The sequence below is a fragment of the Aristolochia californica genome, unplaced genomic scaffold (assembly GCF_029961685.1).
Source record: "Aristolochia californica isolate CCGP_79_NKW_82.1479 unplaced genomic scaffold, dmAriCali1.0.hap1 SCAF_16, whole genome shotgun sequence".
NCBI lineage: Eukaryota > Viridiplantae > Streptophyta > Magnoliopsida > Piperales > Aristolochiaceae > Aristolochia > Aristolochia californica.
In genome coordinates this window covers 16,280,349-16,306,570 of record NW_027181837.1, presented here as the reverse complement: position 1 = coordinate 16,306,570, position 26,222 = coordinate 16,280,349, and the positions used below count along the sequence as shown (strand labels likewise).

The window sequence follows — 26,222 nt, the reverse complement described above, 5'->3', positions numbered from 1 at the left end:
ACACAATTTTACTACAATCGAGTGAATGCTACCTTCACTCACCACTCTTATCCTTTATCCCCTTCTTCATACTTAGAATTCAATTCATCTTCTTCTTTTTTTTATTAGAAATGTATTAACTTTATATATGAAAAACAAGTAAAACATTTTAAAACGTATAAGGTGATTTCATCCCTAGGTTATAGACAAATGAAGCTGTCACGTAAAGATGCTCACGAAAGATCCCTTCTTTAGCTTAGGAAGTTGATAGATTGTTGGCTAATTGGTGGACATGTCTCCATTTAATACTCCAAGTTGATGAGAGAGAAACAATTTTTCTTTTTTTATAAGCTATAGAGATTAACAATATTACTACAACTCTTTTCACATCCACTTATCTAATTACCACAAGATAGAGAGATATATCTTTGTAATTTTCTAATCCCTACATATACAAGTGTAAAAAATATAATTTTTATTTTAAAATATTAAAATAATTTTTTTAGATTATCAAAAACTTCTAAAAATGTTATTTTATCATGTGAAGCTAACTAGTAGATTTTAAAATACTAAATAACAAAAGAGAACCAAGAATAAAGATATTGAAGACATTGCATCCATGTTTGCACTTTGTTCAATATTATAAAGCCCTTTAGGGTTTCAACCCTTACAATTAAAAACCTTGGTACATGCAACCACTTATCCCAATGCTTGAGTGAATGGACGACAACAATCATTGGTATAAACTTATGAGAGTAACTATCATTAGAACTTGGATAATCTTACATCGAAGCCCCTCAAATTGTCAACAAAGATCCTATTGGCCATCGTCAAAGAGCCTATACTGGCCATTACCAAAGGTTTGTACCCGTTGGCATGATTCGCTTGAGTCAAAATTTAAATGACTCTTCCAAATTAGTCATGCAAGTTATAGTTTTTAATTGTCATTTTGATCCTAAGTTTTGCAAATTTTCTAACCATATTTTAGACATCAATTTTGCTCTCTCTCTCTCTCCAACACAAAGACAACATAGAGGCACTTGAGGGAGACAAATTTTAATGAACTAAAAAAGATGAGTTGGAAGAACATTGAGACAATTCATCACATTTCTGAGTATTGGTCAATTTCATCTTTTCACCTCTCTATTATTCCATCAAATAAAATTTTGGTTCAAGATCAACATAATTTTTGCCATTATTAATCTTTACTAATAACTAGCACAAATCTAGGTCCGACTTATTGTGACTTTCTTTACAAATTAGCACTTCCCTATTCTTTGCTTCAAATATATCAAACTTAGACCCGTTTCATAGAAACATGGAGTTTTCTTTTGACAAAAATAAAACATTTCTTATTTTATTCTAAAAACTAGCAAAGAGGAGTTGGAAGAACATCAAGACAGTTCATCATAATTTCTCTCATCCATTATCGAGCTTGTTCACCATCATCTTTGCTTCAGATATATCAAACTTAGACCCGTTTCATAGAAACATGGAGTTCTCTTTTGACAAAAATAAAACATTTTTTATTTTATTCTAAAAACTAGCAAAGAGGAGTTGGAAGAACATTGAGACAGTTCATCATAATTTCTCTCATCCATCATTGAACTTGTTCACCATCATCTTTTTACCTTTCTATCTTTCATCATATAAAATTCAAGTTCAAAGTCAACATAATTTTTGCCATTATTATTCATTACCAATAACTAGTACGAATCCAGTTCCAACTTGGTGTGACTTTCTGTACAAAATACCAATTTCATATTCTTTGAATTTAACATATAATTTATCATATATGTATTTTAAGTGCAAATAAATTGTCATGCAATTGATTTAAATAATTTTTTTTCTAATATCCTTTCCAAAGAGAGCTCCAGTTTTCTATGAAAGAGGTCACAAGTTTGATTTATTTAATTACTTACACCCCAAATCAAATTGCATAGTTACTTTTGCTCCTTTTCTATATGTCAATTTGATTTTCAAATTTTATCACACACAATTATTTTTATTTCTTATTTTAAAACGATAAATTACCAATAGGGGGGATCCACCCTTGGCAAGCAAAAGGCAGTCCCTTATCTTTCTTTCCCTTAAATCATGCATATGAGGAGGCTAGGCCTCCCTCCTTTGTCCCCATTAGAGGAAAGAGAGAGGAGGTCAGATGATGAGTAAGGGGACTCTTTTGAAAGGGGGAGAGTGGAGGCCAAATGATGAGTAAATGGACTGAGAGGAAGAGGTATCCTTGCTCATATTTGAGTGAGTAGTAAAATGAGAGGGAGTCCACTTCCCTTTTTCATCCCATCAAGTAGGAGGATTGAAAAGGATGGAAAAAGGAAAGACCAACCTTGTTTTTTTGTTCTATATTGTTTGGAAGTTATAGAAGAGGATATCATCTCCTTCTCTTCATGGGATTTGGGGGAGGGGGCCCCTTCCCTCTATCCCTCTCTTAAGGACAAAACGTGCAACTGAGCAAGTACCCAAATGTATTCTTCTCTTTGCCGTGGTAGGAGGGCGTCACTTTGGTTGAGCGGTTGAACTACGTTTACTTGCATGGGTAGATATCTTTTACGTGGTTACTTTCAATTAACTTGTTTAAAACAGATTAGATAACCAGATTCTAGAAAGCCTGCTTTTCACTAAAAGGATAATAGTCACTAAACATGGTTTTCACTTAATTAATCCGATTCAACATGGACGGTCCAGATTGTTCTAGCGGGGCCCCCCTTCACTGCTCGCTCTCTATTAGTACGGAGACACGAGAAAGCCCCTAGCCTCTTCCAGGCGACGAAGAATCGCCAGCCTGTAACTCTCGCAAGCCACCAAAATAGATTACTCCGCCGTCGCTGCCCCTTGTCGGTTACGAGTGACTTCCGTCAGCGTGCCCTATGTTTAAAGGCTATTTATGTCAGTTCATAGTTTCGATTCGTCATTGCCTGACGGGGGCCGAGTTCCCCTTCCCGAAGCCTTTACGCCGTGTTTTCTTGTTTCGTCTTCCCCAATTAAACCCGAACCAGAGGAGTTTAATTCGTCCGGGGGGAGTAATTTAAAATTGGGTCTCAGATCAGCTACCCAGTACCAACCTCATCCTCCTAAGATAATGCGAGGATCTACTAACTCGGTTGAAGAAGAAGAACAGGATTTTATCTGTGCTTCATGGAGGCCTTTTCACTTGAAAACGTCTGCTGCTTCTCCGTCGTCTTCTTCTTCTTGCTTCTATCAGTTGCATTAACAGGTAAAATGAACTCCCCTGATTGCAATTCCGGGCTCTGCTGCTTTTTTGTTTTTTTGTTTTTTTTGTGAATAATGATGTTGTTTGACAGCGTCGCTGGAGGTGAAGGCGGCGCAATCGCCGGAAGAGCCGTACGTGGGTGTGAACATCGGCACGGATATTTCGAATCTGCTGTCGCCGTCGGATCTTGTTTCGTTTCTCCAGCTTCAAAAAATTAGCCATGTCCGCCTCTACGATGCTGACCTTACTCTACTCAGCGCCCTGGCGGGTACCCATATTCGGGTCATCGTGGGTATCCCCAACAACCAGCTCCTCGCCATCGGCTCCTCAAACACCACCGCCGCCGCCTGGGTCCGCCGCAACGTGCTGGCCTTCCACCCCCAAACTCAAATCTCCGCCATTGCCGTCGGCGACGAGGTCCTCACTGCCATCCCCTCCTCCGGCCCGCTGCTGGTCCCCGCCATGGAGTACCTCTACTCCGCCCTCGTCGCCGCTAACCTCGAATCGGAGATCAAAATCTCCAGTCCTCACTCGGCCTCCGTCGTCCTTGACACCTTCCCTCCCTCCCAGGCCTTCTTCAATCAGTCCCTCAACCGGGACCTCCTCCCCCTGGCTCGGTTCCTCTCCCGAACTGGAGCTCCCTTCATGATGAATCTGTATCCTTACTACGTCTTCATGCAGAACCGGGGCTTGGTCCCCCTCGACAACGCTCTCTTCCGACCGGTCACGCCGGCCCACGAAGAGGTCGACCCGAACACTCTCCTCCACTACACCAACGTCCTCGACGCCATGATCGACGCCGTCTACTTTTCCCTCCGTAACGTCAACGTCACAGACGTTCCGGTCCTGGTGACGGAAACGGGGTGGCCGTCTGCCGGCGACGGCCGCGAATCAAAATACGCCACGGTGGAAAACGCCGACACGTACAACTCGAACCTGATACGGCACGTGATGGATCGGCGAGGCACGCCGCTGCACCCGGAAATCACATCCAGCGTCTACATCTACGAGCTCTTCAACGAGGATCTGCGGCCGGCGCCGTTGTCGGAGGCGCACTGGGGGCTGTTTTACGGGAACTCGACGCCGGTGTATGTGCTGCACGTGGCGGAGAGCGGGGGCTTCCTGGCGAAGGACAGCACAAACCGTACGTTCTGCGTGGCGACGGACGGCGTGGATGCGAGGACGCTGCAGTCGGCGCTGGATTGGGCATGTGGGCCGGGCCGGGCGAATTGTTCAGAGATCCAGCCGGGTGAGAGCTGCTACTCGCCCAATACGGTGAAGGGCCACGCGTCGTACGCTTTTGATAGCTATTACCAGAAACAAGGGAAGGCGGCAGGTTCGTGCGATTTTAAGGGAGTCGCCATGATTACTACAACGGATCCTAGTAAGTGCGACGGCCATCGATTACTCCCTTCTTCTTTCCGTTGGACAATTTAATTTTCTTTCTTTCTCCGTGAGATGAAAGATCTGTTCTTGGCTTGATGCAGGTCACGAGAAGTGCGTATTTCCTGGAAGGTAACTCGAAAAGAAAGCTTCTTTTTGGCTTTTTAGTAGTTTACGTTTTACTCCTACTTTCGAATCTCGGGACTTTACTAGGGAGGGCTTGTGCAGTAACACGAGTCTCACTGTTGGAGGTTTGTTTTTGATTTTTAAGTCCAGGTGCCTCCTCCATTTACCGATCTTGGCGTCTCACGCTCTTCAATTACAGTATCTGTCGAGCTTTTCGAGAGAAAGAGCGTGAAATAAAATACGCCTCTTTCTCTCCATCTTCATAGTTTATTTCTTCTCCCGATAGGGGATGTTCCTGCGGACATGAACTGTTTGCGGAAATTCCGCTGTAAGAGTAGTAGTGGGAAAGGCGAAAGGATTGCATCAGTGGAGAATCACTTTCAGTTCTTTTGCTTTTACCTTTTTTTTGGTTCTCTTAGATCTATGTTGGTTTGGTTGGGGACTGCAAGTGGGATTGAAATGTTTTGTCGGGTGTGTTGCAGCAAGAAGATTAAGAACAGCACGAAGGTGGCGAGCAATGTGACTGATGTGAACGGTGCTGGGCGAACTTTGATGATGTTCAGATGGAGACGGAGAGAGGAAGACTTGTTTCAGATATTGATTATTTTGGCGATGCTAATAAACACAGTGATTTGGGGAAGATGAGGGAAGAGGTTTCAATTGGGTTGTTGGGTCCGTTAAAAAGATTCGAAAGGGCTCATTGATTGAATTTATTAAATTGTTGTATTAATGTTTGTACTAATGTACTGTATAGTGTACAGTCCAGTTCTTAACAGGGAGGATCAAAGAGAAATCATGTTTGTAACTCATTCACTTTAGATTGAGCTCGACTTGGAACGGAGCCGGAGAAGAACTTCTGGCTTTATAATAAAGACGCTTGATATGTAACAACTTTGCAAAAAGAATATTATTTTATTGATTGAAATTATTTTTTATCAATTTGAATCGACATTCAAGAAGGTGATTTTTAAATTTTAAAAGAAAAAACGAACATTTGAAATCAATCCTTTTGGGTTTGTTAAGAGTGAACTCGTCCCGTGCAGCCGGCGCGTTTGGCGCCTTCGAATCAAAGGTCCCTCTTTTAAATGGTGTCCCCTCTACATCTTCTCTCCTGCTTCCGCCGCTGTCGTCTCTTCCTCTCTCTCGGCCATCATCAGAACCCTAGAAACACAGTGCCTTTTATTCTTCGTTGCGCTCAGAGTCGAAAAATGGCTTCTTCGTGGGCCTGCTCCTATTGCACTTATCTCAACCCTCCGACCCAGAAATTTTCTTGTGAAGTCTGTCTCACTCCTTCACTGCCGGTTGCTTCAGTTTCTTCTTCATCTTCCCTTTCCCCTTCCCCTTCTCTAGCTTCTTCTCAGTGGTCATGCAAAGCATGTACTTTCATTAACACTTATGATAGTGAGAGCTGTGAGGTTTGTGGCACGAGAAGTTCTGCTCTAGAAGGATTAGGTCCCATCAGTGAAGATGACGAAATCGACGCTTTGGTAGGTCAGGTGTTCTTGCCGCTGCAGAGTTGCAAGAGGAAGAACCGAGAAAATGAAGAGTTTTGTCCGTTAGAGAAGTCTTGCGACGAGAAGCCTTTGAAGAAAAAGGTGGCACTTGTTCCCGGTGGGTATCGTTCTTATTTCGTACTCAACTCCATATTTCTTTTCTATTTTTCGTGTCTTTCTGGTGGTTTGAGGAATGATTTTAATTCATTTGCCCAGCGTAATTGGCAATTACAGAATGCAGTAAATATATTTTATATTTCTATTGACAAAGTTCGCATTCTTGTATTTGTTTGATGCTTTTGAAAATGCTCGGCGACCGATGCCTAGGGTTCTTGAAGAGCTTCCTGAAATTAATTATATGTTGTTGGAAAATCACTAGGAACTTATGGGAGTAAATTCTATCCGTAATTTTTTTTCTTCTTCTTCTTCAAAAAAAAGATGGCTGGTTGTAGTGGAAAGTCACCAACTACTTGATGACTTCTGTCCAAATGTAGGATGAGGTTGGTACTTGTGTAGGGTATGAATGATGAATTGAAAACCATCTGCACAATCTGCTCACTGGTTTTCAGATAGTTACCAACTTTGACCTTTCACCAACCTAGTGAGACATTTCTCACTTTAACTCTTCATTGTTCTTGTGGATTAGGACTAATCCTATATATGTGGCTGGTTTTCAGAAGTAGTTCCAAGTTCTTGTTAGAAGGATCACCTATGGAGTACGTGAACGGATTGATTATTATATAGAAAAGCTAGTTGTCCGACCTTGTGATTTTTTTTGTTGTTGCCTCATTGTTTTGGGAGAACCACTGTCGTTTTCCTGCAAACTGTTTTGACATTGGGAAAGCTGTTCCCCAAAACGACTGTTTTAGCTCTGACATCAATTCTGTTGTTTGAACATGGTATGATGATAATATTATTTTCAGGAGACAGACGCTTACCCTCTTTCATTGCGGTTGGAACCTATGGCAAATTTTTGTTTTTGAAGGATGACTTAAATATAAACCAGTTCACTGAAGTGGTCTTGGTTTTAGTTTTGGCAGTTAAGTACAGATAAAGAAACTGTTGTGTGTTTGTTATGTTATCTTTATATTTTTAGTTAGTTGTTGATTCCAATAATTATTAAATGATTTCATGAGCTTTATCCCAGTGAGTGTAGTTTGATTGGTAAGACTACTTTTTTACTTGATAGACTGTTCTATTAGTTCGTGCCATTGAACCCTTGAACCTAAACAGGGGATGAATTAGCTAATTTTAGGTGTTCTTTTTTCTCTTAAAATTTTCTTTCATTTAGTCGCTGAAAGGACTACTTTGTGTGTGACAGAGGATTCTGTCCAAGATACTGTGATGCATACTTTAAAATTTTTGAGCTACAATGTTTGGTTTTGTGAGGACTTGGAACTGAACAAGAGAATGCAGGCACTTGGTGAACTTATTCAACAGCATTCTCCAGATTTCATTTCTTTCCAGGTCTGACTCTTATTATGATGTTTCCAGGTCTGATTCTCATATGTTCAATGTGACACACCGTTTCTTATATGATAACTTGGTTGATCAGATCAAAACATGTCATTATGCAGGAGGTCACACCAAATATCTTTGACATTTTTCGTCAATCTAACTGGTGGAGAATGTACAATTGTTCAGTTTCAGATGCAATGGCAGCCATGAGGCCATACTTCTGTATGATGGTAGGATTGTTAAGTCTTCAACTCTTTTTCTCAGTTTCAGTTTTATGTCCTCAACTCATTGAGTTGAAGTGGTAATTCTCCTTGAAAATGAAACATACAACTGCAATATTTATTAAATTACATTTTATGTTGTCCTAAAAAAATCATTTCATGTTTTCAGGCTTTTAGTATTTGCTTTGCTATGGCTGATCTGATCTTCTTGAAATTTCTGTTTGATGGAAATGCTAGAAGGAGCTTTTGAGTTCTTAGAGGAGCTTTTTTGGGTTTGGAAAAAAATCCTGTTATAGAGAATTTGAACGGGGAAAAAATGTAAAAATATAAAATTGTATGAGAAGAAGAGAAGAAGAATAGAGAGGAAAGAGAGGAGAAGAGTGCGTCAGTTTTGCACTCTTTGGATCCAAAAGCACAATCCCTCTTATTTAGTCAGCTTTTAGTGATTGTTGAGCAAAGTTACAACAATACTCCTCATAACTTACCCTTTTAACACATTCAATACAACTTAAAATCTTATCAAACCTGAGTCTTATGTCTCTAACCTGATCCCAAGTTACTGTTGCTTCTAGAGATGAATATTAGGAGGCTGAAATGACAAAAATACCGCTACATGAATTCTTAACACTCCTCAAGTTGGAGTGTATATATCGAGAAGCTCCGACTTGCTACAAAAAAATCTTGAATTTTTTCTTGCCCAAGGCTTTGGTGAATATATCACCAATTTGATCAGTAGATCAAACATATGGAGTGACCACTACTCCACTCATCATTGCGTTACGGATGATCAACTTCTACATGCTTAATTTGTTCATGGAATACAGGATTGATTGCAATAAAGATGGTAGCCTATTTATCACAATACATAGTCATGACTTCTTTGTTTGGACAACTCAACTCTTGTTGCACAGGTTTGACCCACATCAATTCACTAACTATATGTGCCATTGCTTGGTATTTAGCTTTTGTACTAGAGTGAGTCACCATATTTTATTTCTTGCTCTTCCAACTAATTATTTTTTTACCAACAAAGAAACAATAGCTGGTTGTAGATTTTTTATCTAATTTTAATCCTGCATAATCTGCATTTGGATATGCCTCAATCTCGAAGTGACTATGTAGCTCATATAATAAACTTTTTCCTGGTGCTCCCTTTAAGTATCGCCATATTTTAGGAGTTGCCTCTAGATGCACCTTAAGAGGACATTACTTGAACTAACTGACCATGCTTACATTAATCTAGGAAGATTTGCCAAATCTTCCAACTCATGTGATAAGGATTCCAGCTCGTGCCAAATCTTCCAACTCATGCGATAAGGATTCTAGCTCGTGCCAAATCTTCCAACTCATGCGATAAGGATTCTAGCTTGTGTGATGACTCATCAAGCAGCCTCACGTGATCATGGTGGGTCCTGCCAGCTCGTGTGATCGTGGTGGGTCCATATCTTATGGGCCCATCTTCCAACACTTGTGGATATGTGGACCTTTCTTGGTTGTGTGGGCTTGGGCTCATCTTCCAACAGATGTAAAGGCCAACCCTTGATTTTTGCTACTAAAACAAGAATTTGAATAGAAGACAATCAGGCTACATGGGAAAAAGTTTCAAAAATGTCGATCCTGTAAGTATGAGTACATCCTTTAGCCACATGACCGATATTATATTGTTCAATTGACTCATCAACCTTATAGTTTACTGTATATACTCAATGACATCCCACAACGGCAATATCAAGAGGTAGATCATATAATGTCCATGTCCCACAGTCATTTGAAGATTGAGAAGGCTGTTTTTGGTCTTGCCTGTGACAGTGAGCCAGGTTCGAACGGAGATTTCTACCATAGTTTGGTTCGGGGCTTCCATAAGGACGGGATCACTTTCAGAAGCATGGGAGCTTCCTTTATTGCCTTAGTCCCGAAGAAGGTCAGTGTTGAGTAGGCTGGTGACTTTCGACCCATCAGTCTCATCTCCAACTCGTACAAAATTATTGCTCGGCTCCTCGCTTGGCGTTTAAAGACATTCCTTCTCCCCTTGGTCATTCACAATGGTCAAGGTACTTTCCTTAAGGCAAGGAACATCCTTGACTCCTCCATGGCAGCTCATGCGCTCTTTGACCACTTCTCCCGCTCTAGCGCTCTTCACTTTGCTTTGAAGTTGGATCTTGAGAAGGCCTTCGACATGGTGAATTGGGACCTCTTGGACGATCTTTTGGGACAGATAGGTTTTGGTGACTGTTAAAGATTTTGGATCAGGTCATGTGTCTCTATGACCTACTTTTTCCTCCTCCTCAATGGGTTGGTTTGTGGCTTCTTTAAGGGATCCAAGGGTATTCGACAAGGGGATCCACTCTCATCCCTCTTATTCAACATTGTGGCTGATCTCCTCTCGGCCATGACCTATAGGGCGAAGGAGGTTGGCTGGCTTGAGCCGATTAGCAACATTGAGGCGCGCTTCAGCTCCAAGAATCTTCCTCAAAACGAGTCATTTCCTCTATTATTGGCCACATCTCTGCTTGGCTCCACTTCAAGAAGGAGTTTTCCACTCTTTCTGGGCTCTCGCTCACGGAGAACTAGAGCACTATTGCTCAGATGGGAGGCTAGTTGAAGTCTCTAGCGATGCAGGTATGGCAGATCCCTGATCCGGGCTACATCAATATGAACTTTGTGTTAGGAATTAGATGCCCCTATTCCAAACTAACGAGAGCAATAATAATAAATGTAGAAGAAGGAAAAAGCAAGTACGAGAATAAACAAGATTTATATAGGTTCGCCTCAAGATGAGACTAGGTCCCGTCTTCTGCAGTTGCATGTTAAGTTGTGGAGCCTAATTAACGCCCTACACTGAGTTGGTCACGGATCGACATGCGTGGTCAGATCGCCATGGGGGTTGGAAGGGGGTGGGAAGCCCCCCTCCCGGTCCACGATATATTAATTGTTATTTCATTAAGGGTAGTTTGGGAATTTCACTCTTGTAATATGGTTGCCCTAATTTTCTCTTTATAATTGAGGGGCATCGCTATTAGGGTTGTAATTATCTTGTATCGAGGAACATCTTGAGTTGCAGCCCGAGAGGTTAAAAAGAAACACTTGTAAGTGTGCTCTGTCTCTTGTAAAGTATTTCATCTTCATAGTGGATTACTGCAGCGGCGAAAGACAGGATGTAGTCTCACCTTGAGGAGAACCTGTATAAATCTTGTTGTGCTTTTTCGTGCTTATTTTTCCCTTTTTCCGCGTTTATTATTATTGCTTTCGTTAGTTTGGGATTAGGGCGTTTAATTCCTAACACTGTAGTAATCCACTATGAAGATGAAATAGTTTACAAGAGAAATCGTACACACTTATTAGTGTTTTCCTCTAACCTCTCTTGGGGGCCGCAATTCAAGATGCTCCTTCGAATGATGATGATGAAACCCTAATAGTGCCGCCCTTCCAATTATAAAGAGAAAACTAAGGTCGATCCACGTACCGACTCAGTGTAAGGCGTTGATTAGGCCCCACAACTTAACACTTTGATGGCAGCTCCATCGGCAATCCTGGCTTGGCCGAATATAGTGGTGTCTTTTGTGATTCAGATGGAAGCCAACTTTTGTCCTATTCAGGACCTATGGGTAGTGTTGATTCCACTGTTGCTGAGCTTTAGGCTCTCCTCAAAGGTCTCATCATCTTTTGTGAGCATTTTTCTGGTCCGCTCCACATTGAGGGGGACTCTGCAGTGATTGTTGGATGGTTCTCCTCCCCCTCTTCCCTGTCGTGGCGTCATTGGGATGTGTACTATTCTATTATGGATATTCTTTTCCATATTACTTATATTTGGTCTCATGTTCCTAGATCTACAAACTCTATTGCAGACAGGTGTGCTAAGCAGGGGGCGTCCCTCCTTGCCCCTCTTGTTAAATCTTGTTTCTTTGTTTCTAGTTGAGTTCATCGCTTTCTAAAAAAAAAGGTTGAGCATACATATGTATGTCCATACCCTACTTTTACTGAAGAGACAACAAAGCTTCTTGTATTGAAGAATGAATAATACACAAAGACAATGATAGTGCAAATTTCTGTAGGAGTCAAACAGTAGGTCAAATGACACAAACTTAGAAATAGAATGGTGAGTACATGTATGGACTGCCTTTATGGATGCCAATAGGGAGATGCAGCTCACTTACCATAGGGACAATAGATGAAGAAGGTGCTGGCATTGGAAGTGGAGAGAGAACCTTGTTTGGTTTCTTTGAAGGTTTTTTGCTTTGATAAACTTGCACTTACTTTTGACGACCGGTGGCGAAGGATTAGGAATCTGCTCCACTGGAGTAGGAGCAACATGATTTGTATCAAGAGTGATGGGCGAAAAGGTAGACCTTATGACATATGAAACATCTTCAAAGAATGTAATATCAATCGATACAAATGTTTTCCTAGTTGGTAGGACATAACATTTATATCCCTTCTGTTTGTGTGGGTAACTCAAAATGATACATTTAATGGATTTGGGTGACAATTTATCAACAGTACGATCAAACTAATGCACAAAACAAACACAACCAAAACACAAGGACAAAAAGAAATAATTCAGTATCAGGCTTGAGAACTTGGAAATGAATTTTTCCTCCATTAGCTGATGTAGTCATCCTGTTAACGAGAAAGTAGATAGTAAAAATCACATCGCCCTAGTAAGATTTGGGAAGATGCATATGAAATAATATAGTGTATGCAATTTTAAGTAAATGATGGTTCTTCCTTTTTGCAACTCCATTCTGCCGTGGAGTATATGCACAAGAAGACTAATGAAAATAACTGTAGTTTAACAAAAAGGAAGCAAATTTATGGTTCACAAATTCAAGCCCATTATTTGTATGCAAGATACTAAGTGAAACACCATACTATGTGTTTCTTTTATTGTAAAAAATCAAGAATACATTAAAAACTTCAGTTTTTTCCTATAGGCGATACACCCGAGTCGACCTACTAAAATCATCAATACATGGTATGAATTTCTTATAACTAGAGTTACTAGCAACAGGGTACGACCCCTATACATCTGAATTAATTATCTCAAATAGATTGTTACTCGACAATTGACTAGATGAAAAAGACCCATTACAGTGCTTCCCTAGCTGTCAAGACTTGCACTGAAAATTGGAACTAGATGGTAAGTGCATGATCTAGCCGGAGATGCCATTGGAAGATTGTACCATCTACATGAAGAACCGAAGAAGTTTGCTATGATGAATCCTCCAAGTGATATAGCTTGTCTCTCTCATACGCTAAACCAATCATCCTCCTTGTTGGAAGGTCTTGAAAAACACTGTAAGTAGGATAGAAGGTTATAAGAAGTGCAGGCACATCATTTGAGGCAACTAACTGTGCTTTGGCTGCATCATATTCAGATCCTGGTCCATCTAAAAACTTTGCTACACAAATTTGTCCCTACTATTGTGTGAGCTCCTTCTCATTGGTAGTAAAGAAGTGGTAGATGCTAATCTTTTGTAGCACATTTCATAGCTCACTATAGTAATTGATAACCGCTTTGTCACCTCTTTTCAGACTAAATAATTTTGCCTACAATTTATAGATTCTTGACAAATTACTCTCTTGGGCATACATTAACTCAAAGGAGTTCCAAATCTCCTTAGCTATTTCACAGTTCATAATTTGATTTATGAGCTTGGCTTACATGCTATTGAGTAGCCAAGTCATTACCTAGCTGTTTTCAGCTTCCCAATCATTAGTTATTGGAATAGGAGGATCATCTTTCAAATACTTAGTCTTCCGCTTGGCTTTAAAATGGGTCAGAACTGATGTGGACCAGCTTAAATAATTTTGACCATTCAATTTTTCAGTAGTTAATATCCTTCCCATCAGCAGTTAGCCTCTCTAACTGGTGTAAACACCCCCTCGGAGTCGATCATCCTAAAAACAGTGTAAATTTCCAATAAGCCTAAAAAAGATGCCTGCTTAGGTTATGTGGGCCCCACTCTAGAACAATTAAGAGCAAAATAGAACTCCAATTATCCAATTCAAGGAGTAGAAAAGACAATCAAGACCAAAATATCAAATTTGTCATTAAATAGGATAATGTAAGCATCCAGTATGTTGACGTAGGCAATGAACAGTATTTGGTGATCTGCACAGGCACAATTGGGAAAATTCCAGCAAATAAAACCCTCTAGGGGCACAAGCTGCACATAGAATTCTACTCATTTGGCAGTACAAACCATTAACCCTAAGGTTAGGACACAAAAGAAACAAAAAAAGTCTGATCTTTGGCTAAATCAGTTGGAATCCTGAAATTTTCCTTTCCTGAAGTATATGGAAACTTAGAAAGGAGAAGAGAACATGCCTGAAAAATTCTTGCAATAGGATCACATTGCTCTAGCAACATGTAAAAAAATAAAATTGTAGGAGAAAAAGAGAATATGAAGAAGAATAGAAAGGACTGAGAGGAGAAGAGTGCATGAGTTCTGCACTCCTTGGGTCCAAAAGCACTATCCTTCTATTTAATCAGCTTTAAGTGATTGCTGAACAAAATTACAAAAATACCCCTCATAACTTAAACCCTCATAACTCACTCAATGCCATTCAGAATTTGATCAAACTTCAACCTTATGTCTCTAATATGATGCCTACGTTACTGCTACTTTCACAGGTGAATATCAGGAGGGTGAAATGACAAAAACACCCTTACTTGAGTTCTGACTGTTAAGAAATAAGAAATAGAAGATTGAGAGAAGAGAGAAAGAGAAAAGAGGAGAAGAGAGTGCTGAAAGAGAGCATGAGAGGAGCTCTCATTGGGGTTCTGAAATCGACCCTTAATTCTCTTTATTTACTTCAGTCAGGTTAGGGACAAACAACCAAAATAATCCACCAAAAACTTTGCTACACCAATATGCTTGGGCAGACTATGTGGGCTCCACTCACAAAATTTGGGTTTGATCAAGTACTCACACAGGCTTCAACGACATACATCAATCATGGAATTCGTCTAAATTCAACCTTATACTGCCAAAATGGGGGTAGCTGTCATTGAGGTTCTGAAAACGACCCCTAATTCTCTTTATGCACTTTAGTAAGGTTAGGGACAGTTACACAATTATCCCTTATTCACTTAACTCCTTATAACCACTCATCTACACCTCTAAACAACACAAAAATCTGAAGATAGACACATCGAAACATTTTGAACATGATAGTACCCATCAATGAAATATACAGAACATGTGAAATAACCAAACTGCCCCTATACTACATTTTAATACTAACAAAGAATATTAACTCTCTAACAAGCTCTTTGGAATTTTAGTTACTTGATACGTCAATATAGCAATATGACCAGGATTAATTATTATTGCATCATTAGATGAGTACACTTCAGCTGTTTATACTTGTACTACAAACCTTTAACTTGGCTATTTTTTCTCATCTCCTTCTTTTTTATTTTCAAATGCTTTACTGAATTATTTAGGTAACCGTATAGTCTGATATATTTTTGTTGTTCTCACCTGATCCAACTTTATCTTCAGTGCTAAAAGTAATCTTTGGTTTATTTGATTTTAGTTTTTTAAAGACGCTTACTTGTGGAACCATTTGCTTTCTTCTCCTTCAGTTGAGTAAACTACCTGTTAAATCATTCACCTCCAAACCCTTTGGTAATTCCATAATGGGAAGGGAGCTCTGCATAGCTGATATCAACATTGGGTTGGATGAGAAGTTCCTTGTTGCCACAAGCCACCTTGAGAGTCCTTGCCCTGGGCCACCCAAGTGGGACCAAATGTTCAGCAAAGAACGTGTAGCTCAGGCAAAGGAAGCCCTTGACCTTCTCAAGGAGTCACCTAATGTTGTATTTGGTGGCGACATGAACTGGGATGAAAAGAACGATGGACCATATCCCTTACATGATGGATGGGTTGATGCTTGGGCAAACCTAAAGCCTGGAGAAAATGGATGGACTTATGATACTAAGGCTAATCCAATGTTATCTGGTAACCGAACTTTGCAGAAGCGACTTGACCGCTTTTTGTGCAAGCTGAGAGATTTCAGAATTAGTCAGATTGAGATGATCGGTCAGGAGGCTATTCCTGAGATATCTTATATTAAAGAGAAAAAAGTAAGGAAAGAAGTGAGGAAGCTACAACTACCTGTGTTACCAAGTGATCATTATGGATTGCTATTAACAATCAGCAAAATCTAAAGGAAAGACAAAATTGGTGACTAGAAGACTTCTTTGCGAGGTGGTTTTTGGCTTCTTTTTTTTGCTGGAAATGTTTGTATAGTTGACATCATCTAAATTACCCACCTGCAACCTAATGTTTTGTTGGTCAAGATCCTTTGTAGCTGTTTTGTATAGTGTAATTGGTGATAAAATGATCATGTATTAATCTAATCCTTGCTTCAGTGTTAGTAGTGATTCAATTTTAATTACACTCCTCTTATCCATTCTACCAAAGGTGTCTTGGGCTCTGTATGATTCTCCTCCATAAGGAGCTCTTTAAGACAGGAAGTGTTGTTTGGTTACAACTATTTCAAAAAAGTGTAATAGATTATACAAAGTTTAAGATAAACTACTAAAATACCCTTGTGTCCCTCAAGTTGTATAATAAAAACAATATAATAGATCATACAACCAATTTAGAAGCTAGGCTATTGGCCCTCCAGTTTGTAAGATTAGTAGGTCCCATATGAGATGCATATACCCATGTTAAAAGTGAGTTTTCAACTATAATCCATTAGATGAAGTGTATGTATAAGATTTTTTTTTTTTTTTTATATTATAAAGGTATAATAGACATTTAAGAATGATTTCCTCTATTTTTTCACATTCACCATTGCTTATCATAAAAAGAGGAATGATTTCCAGGCTTCTTCAAATTTGGAATCATGTCTTATTAGACATTTAATGTTAAAACATTTAGTTTTGGTTCAGGGATGAAATTACTACATAAGTGGAGCAGTTCAATTAATTAAAGCAATATCAAGGGAAATGGAGAATAACTCTTAATTTCACTTGATGTCAAGACCAACAAAAGAAGGATTTTCATTCCCCAATAAATAAATTGAGTGAGAGAATTCTGCATTAAACTTGCATGTAAAAGATGCACATAGAAGAGCAATATAACAGGTTGGTTGGTGAAAGATTGGACTTGAGTTGAATACAAATCATTGCTGCAAGCATATGCAAGTGATGCTTATAAGATACTGTTCAACAGGTTGGTCACCAGGTCACCTGACCATCCACTAATTATGTATGGGTTTAGGTAACAGCAAATGGCCCAAAGAAGAATCATATTTATGCACCATATGATGAATGTTTAAGCTATTGACATTTCTGAGTAGTCAGATGCTTTAGCAGGGCCTTCTAGTCTTATATAATCATAGAACAGCCCAAGAAATTCATTTCCTCCCCTTGCTTGTGTAAGAAATATTATGTTTTCCCCTTTCATCAACAAGGATGAATTAAAACTGACACTGAGGAGTTGATAAAGCCCATGAATTCCATGTCGGCCAATAGCATTATCCGATCCCAAGTCGAAGACATCACCAACAGGCACTCCATTTGCGTTGTTTACTCGGACCTGTTTTGAACAATCTTTTTCTGTAAGGCCATGATGGAAAGTCAACAGATGGGTTGATTACTGTATATACCTGAAGCCATGCATGACTGGAAGCTGCAATAGCCAATCTGAGCTTGTAGCCACCACTCGTCACTTCATCTAGATTAAATGTTATTTTCCATGTGGATGGAGAATAACTTTTGTTTGCCATTCTCCTGTAGAACATTAGAGTGTTTTGCATTCAATTGCTGATGTTTGGAGTGTGGACAATTGCAGAAAAGAGAACCTACCTGGTGACATGCATAAAAAACCAGTCCTTTTTTGGATCATCTACTCCAATCATGAAATCTTGATCGGTTTGAGGATGAATGTCTGTGTATCTGTCCCAGAGACCATATTGTCGATACCTGCATATGTATTCAGAATGCAGAGAAGATGGAAATGTGTTCAAAAGGAAACATTACTAGTGGAAGCAGATAGACTGCCACCTAATGGTCTTGAATGGAGAAGATGATGATTGATGAATAAATATTAATATCAAAGACAATGGGTTGATGTACGAACTGTGAGAAGGATAACTATAAGGAAATTGAGTCAGAAGCCTCAGATGGAGAAAATTAATGTGTCATTACCCATTAACTGATTTATTAGGTAAAGACATGCATTAAATAATAAATTGCTAAAATGTAGAAGGTTTAAAAAATAGTTCGCATAAAGATCTACAGATCAGAAGAGCTTCCTTGAGCATTTCAATGCTGTTTTTTTAGGAAAGACGCAACTTACTTCTCAGGGCTGTTAATAAATAATTTGTTGATATAGAGTGGATTGGCATCAGGAATATAGAAGCCAATTGCAATACGATCAGGATAGCCAATCTCCCATAGTGTAGGACCATCTCTTGTTGGAGTGTATGTCAAATTACCCAGTTGTGTTTCTGTCCCTAAAATATTCAAGAATCATTGCATGAGTAGCAGTACGGATACCCTCTCATTCAGCAGAAGGTTGCTTTAAATACATAGATAATTTCTCTCTGTATTTTTATGATAGTTTGATTATTCTGATTTAGGTAATTTCAGAAGAAAAACTGAACTTCATCTGTATTAGCAACTAGAGATTGCAAGCAGAGCACAAAAAATAACCTTGATGGATGGTAACAACAGTCTTGTCAAGGTAATCTCCAACAAAGCCTGGAACCCAGCCATGAACAGCATAGACTCCTGGGACAACATTGTTTATGACAAAGTCTCCATTTGAATCTGTCTGTACCCAGAATTGATAACCCTTCATAGACAGAATAATAGCTAGATAAAACTTTTTTGCCTCATATTACTTTGAACACTACATAATCAACAGAAGAAGAGGAAGGCAAAATGGCCATTATTAGCAGATTACTACTATCAATTTATAGGTGATTGAATAGAGAAGTATCTTGCTAGTTCAGGAGACTTGTAAGTAGAGCCAAATGCATTTGTTTTACCTTGCTTTCAATCTGCCATGAACCTGGATTTGTAGTAGCTGCAAGGCCAACATATGCATTTTTAGCAGGAATGAGATTTTTAGAGATGTATCTGCGAAACATTCATAAAAAGCAACTAGTCGGATTATCAGAGGAAGCCAAATTGAAATTGTTCATGTGAGGTTCACTAGACTGAGAAAGAATAGCCTGAGATTGTCAAGACTAACTTGACTGTTGAAACTGTGAGACAAATTTGGCATTCACTGGTTTGAGTCAATACCTATCTTCAACAAATAATCTTCCAGCAGCAGAGCCACGTTCTTTTTCACTTAAGAAGAAGGGAGAAGAGACAAAATTGTATGGCCAATTTGTAACTTCCGACAGCCTCTAGAATGAGAAAGTAGAATGAGAGAGACCAATGGAAACAATGTTTACTTTAGACCATAAAAGAGATTTAGAGATTAAATTTAACCCTAAGTTGAAGACAAGTACAATTTACCTGCTTTTTTGCATCAATCCATAAGTCATGGGCATTGGATACACTTGAGGTGGAATTGAGATATACAAAAATTGGGCCTAGTACTTTTCTCCAAGCCTCTCCTTCACTAAAACTTGCAGCATATTCCTCGCCAATATAGTGAGAGCTATGGAACATCTGGATCGTAGGAAGTTTTCAGTAATAGGAGTGATCTGGAGAAAGATCTAGAAAGAGGGAGAGTTCTGCACTACCGCAAGAGCAGTTGGCCCTGTGTGGGCAGTGAGATTTTGCTTGGTGGGACCCCCATTGCGAAATTCACTGGATGGGAAGATGATCCAGAATCCCACAAAGGGTCCTGAGCTGATCCAACCATGGAGGCCACCATCCTTATTGTCCATGGAGTACTGGTACTTGTCCTCAACCTGCCAGCTTTTCAAACTTAAAAACTTTTACTGCGTTTAAACATTTGGAATTTGTTGTGTGTTTTTCTTCTTAATTAGAAACCATCTTGTCCCCTCACATCCATTACTTTTTTTATGGCATAAACAAACTAAGAAGATCAAATACCAGCTATTTGTGTCTCAGTTTTAACAGTAGTGCTTGAAGGACTCCATAAAATTGAGCCAAAAGTATTTCTGTTTTCATGGTTTTATAAACACTATTGTACTTCATCTGCTTTTAACTTATTTAAATATTTAAATTAGTTACCTGGCCTTTGAGATCTGGATTGGTGGGATTAGTCAGCAATACTGATTCTGGTAAGGCCAGCTGTTTACATCTTGGAGGTAATATGTCTTCAGGCATTGGCATGATCCTCTGTTTCTCATCTGTGATGGCCATGTAGTGAAACCTAAAGGAACGGATCAGTTAATAATTGTTATGTACCAGGACTTTTTTATTTGTACCGGTTCAATAACTAATTCTTGCATAAAGGAGACGTGAAATCCTATTGTTGCATATGAAAATGATTCTGAAGAAAATGATTTACTTCTCTCTTGTTAGCTTAAATGTCATCCTGGTTTGGGCAAGAACAAGACCAGGGCATTCCGCCGATCGCTCGTAAATGGCATAACTATAGAAACCTGAAATCCCACTCCTTAAGATAAACCTACAATATCAAAAGCACATAAGATGATCAGTGAATGATCTCCCCCATCCATTGGTTATCAGAAAGAAAAATGTGATCCACACTGTTAAAAGACCTTTTATCCACAGTTAGGGGCAATGTTGTTCCCCTGGAAGATGCATCCCAGCTGCTCCTAAATGAAACCTCTACAATATCTTTAGTAGCTTGAACAACACTAAATTCTGTTCCTTGCAGCCTGTTAACAGTGGAGAAAGATGAATTTGGTAAAGTCTATGCATCAAGGATCTGAGTTTTTAAAATGATGCATTAAAGATACAATAGTTGACTAGAGTCTTCCTTATTTTCATTCTTTGGTTATGAACCGAAGGATGCTGTGGACTTCGTTCAGGAAATAAAATAGAGCATCTATGTCTGAAAACTGAAGCTCAGAAGAATGAACAAAAGGTGGTTATTTAAATGATAAACTTGTTTGTCTTGAACTTGCTGTGTTTTAAGATCCTGCTTCTGTCACATCAAAAGTTTTTAATGAAGAATGCTAATTTACCATACAAATATGAATGAAAAAAAAAATTTACTTTATTTTATTTTTTGTTGTAGTGAAATTTTATTCAAAATGGAAAAATAAATTCCATTTGTGAAAGTAAACACTAACATACAATGAATATCTGTCTTGACCTCCGGGCAGGTTCCAATTGATGTCCCAGTATCTGCACATTTTCAAATGAGTGAGTACCAAAGATGAAGAAATACTCATTATCGATTATGGAAGTGACCTGTTTTTCCACAAACCCTCTTTGAGATTCGATTGTTTTGATGTCCAAGAGATTGTCCAGTCCACCATACTGTATCCCTGTCAAGGCCCCTTCTGGTTTTGATAACGTGAGCTTCACAATGCCATTGCTCAAAATTACCTAAGAAACATAAAAATCAAGCTTTCAAGTTTCAAATGATCCAATCTGGAGTTAGTAGGAGAAAAGAAGTTGAAGGAAGAGTTGTGGTCAGCATTATTGATCCAGTTCTCTTGGGTTATCTGTGACCGAGTCAAACAAAATGCTACGAGAACCGGAAACAACAGTGTTGATCATTCAACAAATATGCTCCATTAGAGGAGACGACAAGGCAGAGAAAATGAAAATAATGATACAAGCTACAGGATGATGGACTTACATAGAAGTTTTGGATTGTCATGGTCACATTCTGCTTCGCCATTACAGGTAGACCACCAGAAAATGGAACTAATCTGCTCTGGTTGCTTTGGAGAAAGACTCCTAGTTTACAGTTTTAGAAATGTAAAATCTCTTTCGTGCCTGTTTCTTTCTTCTCTTTGATGTAGAAATGTTTGGACAACGGGCACTTCCTTGTTATTGTCAGCCATAGATTCTGCTAATTGGGGATGGCCGAAAGAGACACCTTGGAAATGAGCTTAGTGTTTATCACCCAGAAGATCTCTATATATGATCTATTGACAGCTGCGTTAATCTCTACATGAACACCCATCAGCAGAGATTGTTGAGAACCATTTGGTTTCTCCATTTTTTCGCAAAATTCTGAAGGAGATGCATTTTTCTTATATTATTATTCTTATCAATAAAAGGCTGATAGCCATTTCAGGGGGAAAAAGTTGTTATGGTTAAACTATGAGCTATGAATGTGCAAAATAAACTAGAATTTTTTTGCCATCAATCAGTGATAGTTGTTTGTACATTTGAGTAAATCTTTCCTTGATTTATAAAAGTGAATTGATCTACACAACATGAAGATTGTTAGTAACCTAAGTAGTGGATCATTTTTGTGTCTTGGGCTAGATGGGATTTGGAATAAGTATACTATTTTTCAACAATTATAGTCTGCTCACTAGTGTTCATCATTCCACAACACTATCACATAAGCATAATTATGAGTTTTCTTCCATTTTGTTGCATCATGTATAATTTCATGGTGGCTTTCTTCATGTACTTCAATGCAATAAAGATGAACAAGCAAGAGAAATAACTTATATCCTATTTGTTTTGGATCAATTTTCTTTTTATCATGCATTGAATATCTGGCTCAACCTCAAGGTATGCTCTTATTGATTTCTAGAGCCAACACATAAACATAAGAGGTTTCAAGGGAAAGAGAGAAGAGATGAACTCTAGCTCTCAAGAGAGAAGAGAGAAACTTTAACTCTCAGGAGAGAAGATACGAACTCTAGCTCTTAGGAAAAAAAAGAGCGAAACCAAAGGAGAGAAAGAAGAAGAAAAGAGAGAGAAAGGTGTATGGGTGAAACTGAGCTAAGAGGAAGAGATTTGAATACTCTGCCCTATGCCTTGAGGTTGTATTTATAGTTATAAGAAGGTGTTTATAATTACTACAATACTCTTACACTGTGATCAATTTGTCAAATGTTGTTTGAGATGCCTCTGTGATTTCCTGGTCCACCTCCAAAATCCCATTACACTCTAATAGTTATCCCTCATACTCCAGAATTTTGGTTATTACTTTCAAAGACACCTCTACCTTGGTTGGAGTAGGCTCTCCTTGAAACTTTACCCTTCTCCCATTGATTTCGAATGTCATTGAAAGATTCCTCCAATTCAAAGCTACATGCTTCAAAAGGAAATTAGACATAAGAGAATATACACAAACTTGCATAATTATAATTCTATGTTATTTCTATGGAACTTCTCCTTATTTACTAGCTATACCACCACTAAACACGTGGGTGTTTTTTAATATTCCCCTCAAGATAGCATTTGTAACTTCACTTTGAAAATAATCTTGGTCAAGAAACTTGTGTGTTTGAAAAAAAAAATTTGATTGCCTTGCTTTGATTCATCGAGTTCTTGTGCATATCTTCCTTGTAGTCTTTATCTTGTTATCATCTTGTTCTTCCCTTGAATTTGATGTTTTAGTCACATAAAAGTTAATTACCACAACACATGAAATTCTTTGTTGTAGATTATATTTCTTCTTCTCAAATGATAGTAACACCTATATTTCAATTCAAAAGGAGGCACAACCACTACAATACTCAACTTCCAAGTTCATCCTTCATACTTCTCCTTCTATTCTCTCTGTCAAGTTAGGATAACAAACAAAAAATAGTTGTGGTAATTGTCTCCTCCATAAAGGTGTCCTAAGGATAAATACTCACTCAGACATGTTAAGAGAGAAATTAAATTATTTTTTTAAATTAAATTTCAAATCAATTATATAATAATTTAAGAAACTAAACATTGATTTGCCATGATTTCCTAAAATCAAGAAAAATCTTCATTGATTTTTTACTGCGCTTTTGCTTCTTGTTTCATCAAAATCCATTGAGAAATGGTTTATAATTTCGTGTTTTTCACCAATGGGTACCGTGTTTTTTAACTACTTTTTCCACTGCAATATCATAATTTTATATTTAAATCGAAGTATTAGTATAAAAGGGGACTCAAATTCGAGTATTTTGCCTTTTGTTTTGTCAAAATTCATAAAAAATGATGGTGCAATTGAAATTTGAAATTTCTAGTTTCTTTTGTGTCAAGAGGAAGACGACGAGCCAATGTGGCTCACCCCAATAAGGTCGTTGGCTCGTGCATCCGGTTCTAGAAATCTGCTCCGATGCTGGAACCTCGTGAAAATCTGATACGATGGTACCAAGTCCATAACGCATAACTACACATCTATCCGACGCGTGGGTTCAGTTTTGACTCAAGGGTCTATCATGCAATCCGATGCACAGTTCCAGATTCGTGTTGGAAAATTGACAAAGTATCTACCTAACACACTGCATCTGCTACAGATTATCTACATCACATTATGCCTCTAGGATTCAGATACAATGTGCAGATCCGACGTACGATCCTACCCATTTTGCTATTCGTTTACTATTTTTGGTTTGTTTTTCTCATTTTCACCCGAATCAGACCAATTTTTGGTTCAAACAAAAAATAGTCATATTTTCCTTTTTTTTAACAGGATAGGTATAGGACGTACTAGTCAGATGGCCCTCTCCACAAACATTACCATCTCATCAAAATTTCGTCTATATCACATAACACTTTATTCAAACACAAAGAAGTCCCCTTCATAAGATGGAGGTTCTATTCTACAACACAACAAGTTATATTTCCTCTTACCCCCAATAAACTAAAAACCAAATTAGAAGAGAGAAACACATTGTCTCTATGAACTGATATAATGTCAATTTACAGAACTTGCTCTGATACCATGTTGAAATTTTGGAGAAAGAAAATACTTCATTGACTTGATTATGACTGAGTACAATAAACCCTTACTTATATTAGAGGAAACAAGTAGAATCAAATTACAGTTAAACTACATGTCGTAGTTACACTCAAAGTCTAATTCTTATAGATAAGTTTAAAATAATTAAACAACTAAACATAAATAGAAGACTGAAATAACTAAAACACCTTTTAATTGAGATGCTCCTGTGAGATTTCTATTTATGAGATTTATAAGATTCGGCCATATGAATTTTTGGTCTGTGAGACTTCTTGCTGTGAGAGTAATATAAGACTCTCCCATACTAGTTCTTCAACAAGAATTATGATTAATTAATGAATATTGGTTTCCCTTCGTAGTAACACTTGTCACACGTGAACCCACTAAATGTACTTTGTATCTCATGAATATAAATGACATTCTACAAGAGTAAAGATAAAATAAAGACAAAACGATAAAAAAAAAAACTGATTTGGCTTACTTTTGCCAAGGGTAGAACCTCTATTATGAATATAGACATCCTTTGATCAGAAGTTAACCACCTAAGTGATCATTATATCATTGGTTACGCCTTAGGTTGGCTCATGTCAATAAAAAAAATTATATTGACTAATGTTTACAAGTGTTACAAAGCTCCCTATTTATAGACTAGAGAGGGGAGCAATTTCAATAAATCTTACTATGTGGGACTAAGAGGTGGACAACCCCTTTGCTTGGGGGGTAAGCAAGTTTCTCCTAAATTTTCTCTAGCTGAGTTGGCACCCTTTCTGGAAGATTCTTCTGTACAATTCTACTCGTGAGCTAACTTGGCTCTAATTCTAGAGCCTTTTTAGAAAATTCTACCCTTGTTTGGCTAGAGTCTAAAGAACTCTCTTGGACTATTTTACCCTTGGATGAGCTAAATCTTGATGCTCTAGAAGTTTATTTGTTTCTTTTTCTCTTCTTGGCATCACTTGTCTCTTCCTCCTTGCTAGACTTCTTCTTCACCTTGTGCTCTATTATTAGACCTAATTGACCCAAATTATGATTCGATCCAACTAGATTCACACAAGAGCTCAATTTATTTATTCTTTCATCTACCTCTCTTGGCCAACATGGCCTATCTCTAGGTACATTAGTCGAGTCCCCCTCCTTCACCCTTCTTTTGTTTCTCCATTGGGAAGATTGAAGTGAGATCTACATATGAGAAATTGTGGGGATGGATTTATCTAGAACCATGCATGGGGACATCCTTCTTTGTGTGGATGAGGTGGACGTCACCCTTGCATGGTTTTGCATGGGTGACATGTCCTCTTTTAATTTTTGTGCCACCTGCATGAGTTTGGTCTTCCTTTGCATTTATGGTCTTTGGTGTAACTTGGGAAATGTATCCTCTTGTGCATGTGTTAGTGTATTGATATGTCTTTGTTGCTTATCATTCAAATTGAACTAAGAGGTTGACTGAACATTCAACTTGGAAGTAAGCAATTGAAGCTAGTTAGAAGAAAATAGTTTGGGGAAAATGTTTGCAAGCTAGTTGACGGGGGAATATGTAGAACTAGAAGACATCCCATTGTAA

General features: G+C 38.4%; 3 protein-coding genes across 4 annotated transcripts; 2 read left to right on the top strand and 1 right to left on the bottom strand.

The window, feature by feature from the left end:
• Positions 1-2,770: 2,770 nt before the first annotated feature.
• On the top strand, positions 2,771-5,601 carry LOC137953224 (glucan endo-1,3-beta-glucosidase 1). The gene is made up of 4 exons (XM_068800508.1): positions 2,771-3,211; positions 3,300-4,592; positions 4,696-4,723; positions 5,200-5,601. Exons 1-4 carry the CDS (start codon positions 3,133-3,135, stop codon positions 5,360-5,362), a joined length of 1,563 nt encoding a protein of 520 aa, XP_068656609.1. The 5' UTR covers positions 2,771-3,132; the 3' UTR covers positions 5,363-5,601.
• Positions 5,602-5,746: 145 nt separating this feature from the next.
• LOC137953225 (uncharacterized) lies at positions 5,747-16,292 on the top strand. 2 transcript variants are annotated; one of them, XM_068800509.1, is made up of 5 exons: positions 5,747-6,328; positions 7,134-7,249; positions 7,627-7,677; positions 7,788-7,898; positions 15,481-16,292. In XM_068800509.1, the coding sequence occupies exons 1-5, from the start codon at positions 5,803-5,805 to the stop codon at positions 16,063-16,065; spliced, it is 1,389 nt and encodes a 462-aa protein (XP_068656610.1). In that variant the 5' UTR covers positions 5,747-5,802; the 3' UTR covers positions 16,066-16,292. The 2 variants fall into 2 exon arrangements, with proteins under 2 accessions (XP_068656610.1, XP_068656611.1); XM_068800510.1 differs by lacking the exon at positions 7,134-7,249 and having other exon boundaries at positions 7,532-7,677.
• An 890-nt stretch (positions 16,293-17,182) lies between these two features.
• Positions 17,183-21,979, bottom strand: LOC137952662 (uncharacterized). The gene is made up of 15 exons (XM_068799727.1): positions 21,857-21,979; positions 21,236-21,357; positions 21,103-21,153; positions 20,562-20,681; positions 20,348-20,467; positions 20,068-20,209; positions 19,611-19,781; positions 19,381-19,536; positions 19,162-19,268; positions 18,903-18,993; positions 18,565-18,706; positions 18,209-18,365; positions 17,716-17,832; positions 17,517-17,640; positions 17,183-17,446 (listed from the first exon to the last, which is right to left on the bottom strand). Exons 1-15 carry the CDS (start codon positions 21,977-21,979, stop codon positions 17,183-17,185), a joined length of 2,007 nt encoding a protein of 668 aa, XP_068655828.1.
• Positions 21,980-26,222: the final 4,243 nt, after the last annotated feature.

What these genes read in the sequence shown, in the direction of transcription:
- LOC137953225 (XM_068800509.1), top strand. Translation starts at nt 5,803, where the DNA reads ATGGTGTCCCCTCTACATCTTCTCTCCTGCTTCCGCCGCTGTCGTCTC. An exon ending in AAAGGTGGCACTTGTTCCCG is followed by an intron (nt 6,329 to 7,133) that starts GTGGGTATCGTT and finishes TATTATTTTCAG; the next exon opens with GAGACAGACGCTTACCCTCT. An exon ending in TCTTGGTTTTAGTTTTGGCA is followed by an intron (nt 7,250 to 7,626) that starts GTTAAGTACAGA and finishes AAGAGAATGCAG; the next exon opens with GCACTTGGTGAACTTATTCA.
- LOC137952662 (XM_068799727.1), bottom strand. Translation starts at nt 21,979, where the DNA reads ATGGAGAAACCAAATGGTTCTCAACAATCTCTGCTGATGGGTGTTCAT. An exon ending in CCCCTAACTGTGGATAAAAG is followed by an intron (nt 20,468 to 20,561) that starts GTCTTTTAACAG and finishes TTGATATTGTAG; the next exon opens with GTTTATCTTAAGGAGTGGGA. An exon ending in TGTTGTTACCATCCATCAAG is followed by an intron (nt 18,366 to 18,564) that starts GTTATTTTTTGT and finishes TGAATATTTTAG; the next exon opens with GGACAGAAACACAACTGGGT.
- LOC137953224 (XM_068800508.1), top strand. Translation starts at nt 3,133, where the DNA reads ATGGAGGCCTTTTCACTTGAAAACGTCTGCTGCTTCTCCGTCGTCTTC. An exon ending in GATTACTACAACGGATCCTA is followed by an intron (nt 4,593 to 4,695) that starts GTAAGTGCGACG and finishes GGCTTGATGCAG; the next exon opens with GTCACGAGAAGTGCGTATTT. An exon ending in AAGTGCGTATTTCCTGGAAG is followed by an intron (nt 4,724 to 5,199) that starts GTAACTCGAAAA and finishes GGTGTGTTGCAG; the next exon opens with CAAGAAGATTAAGAACAGCA.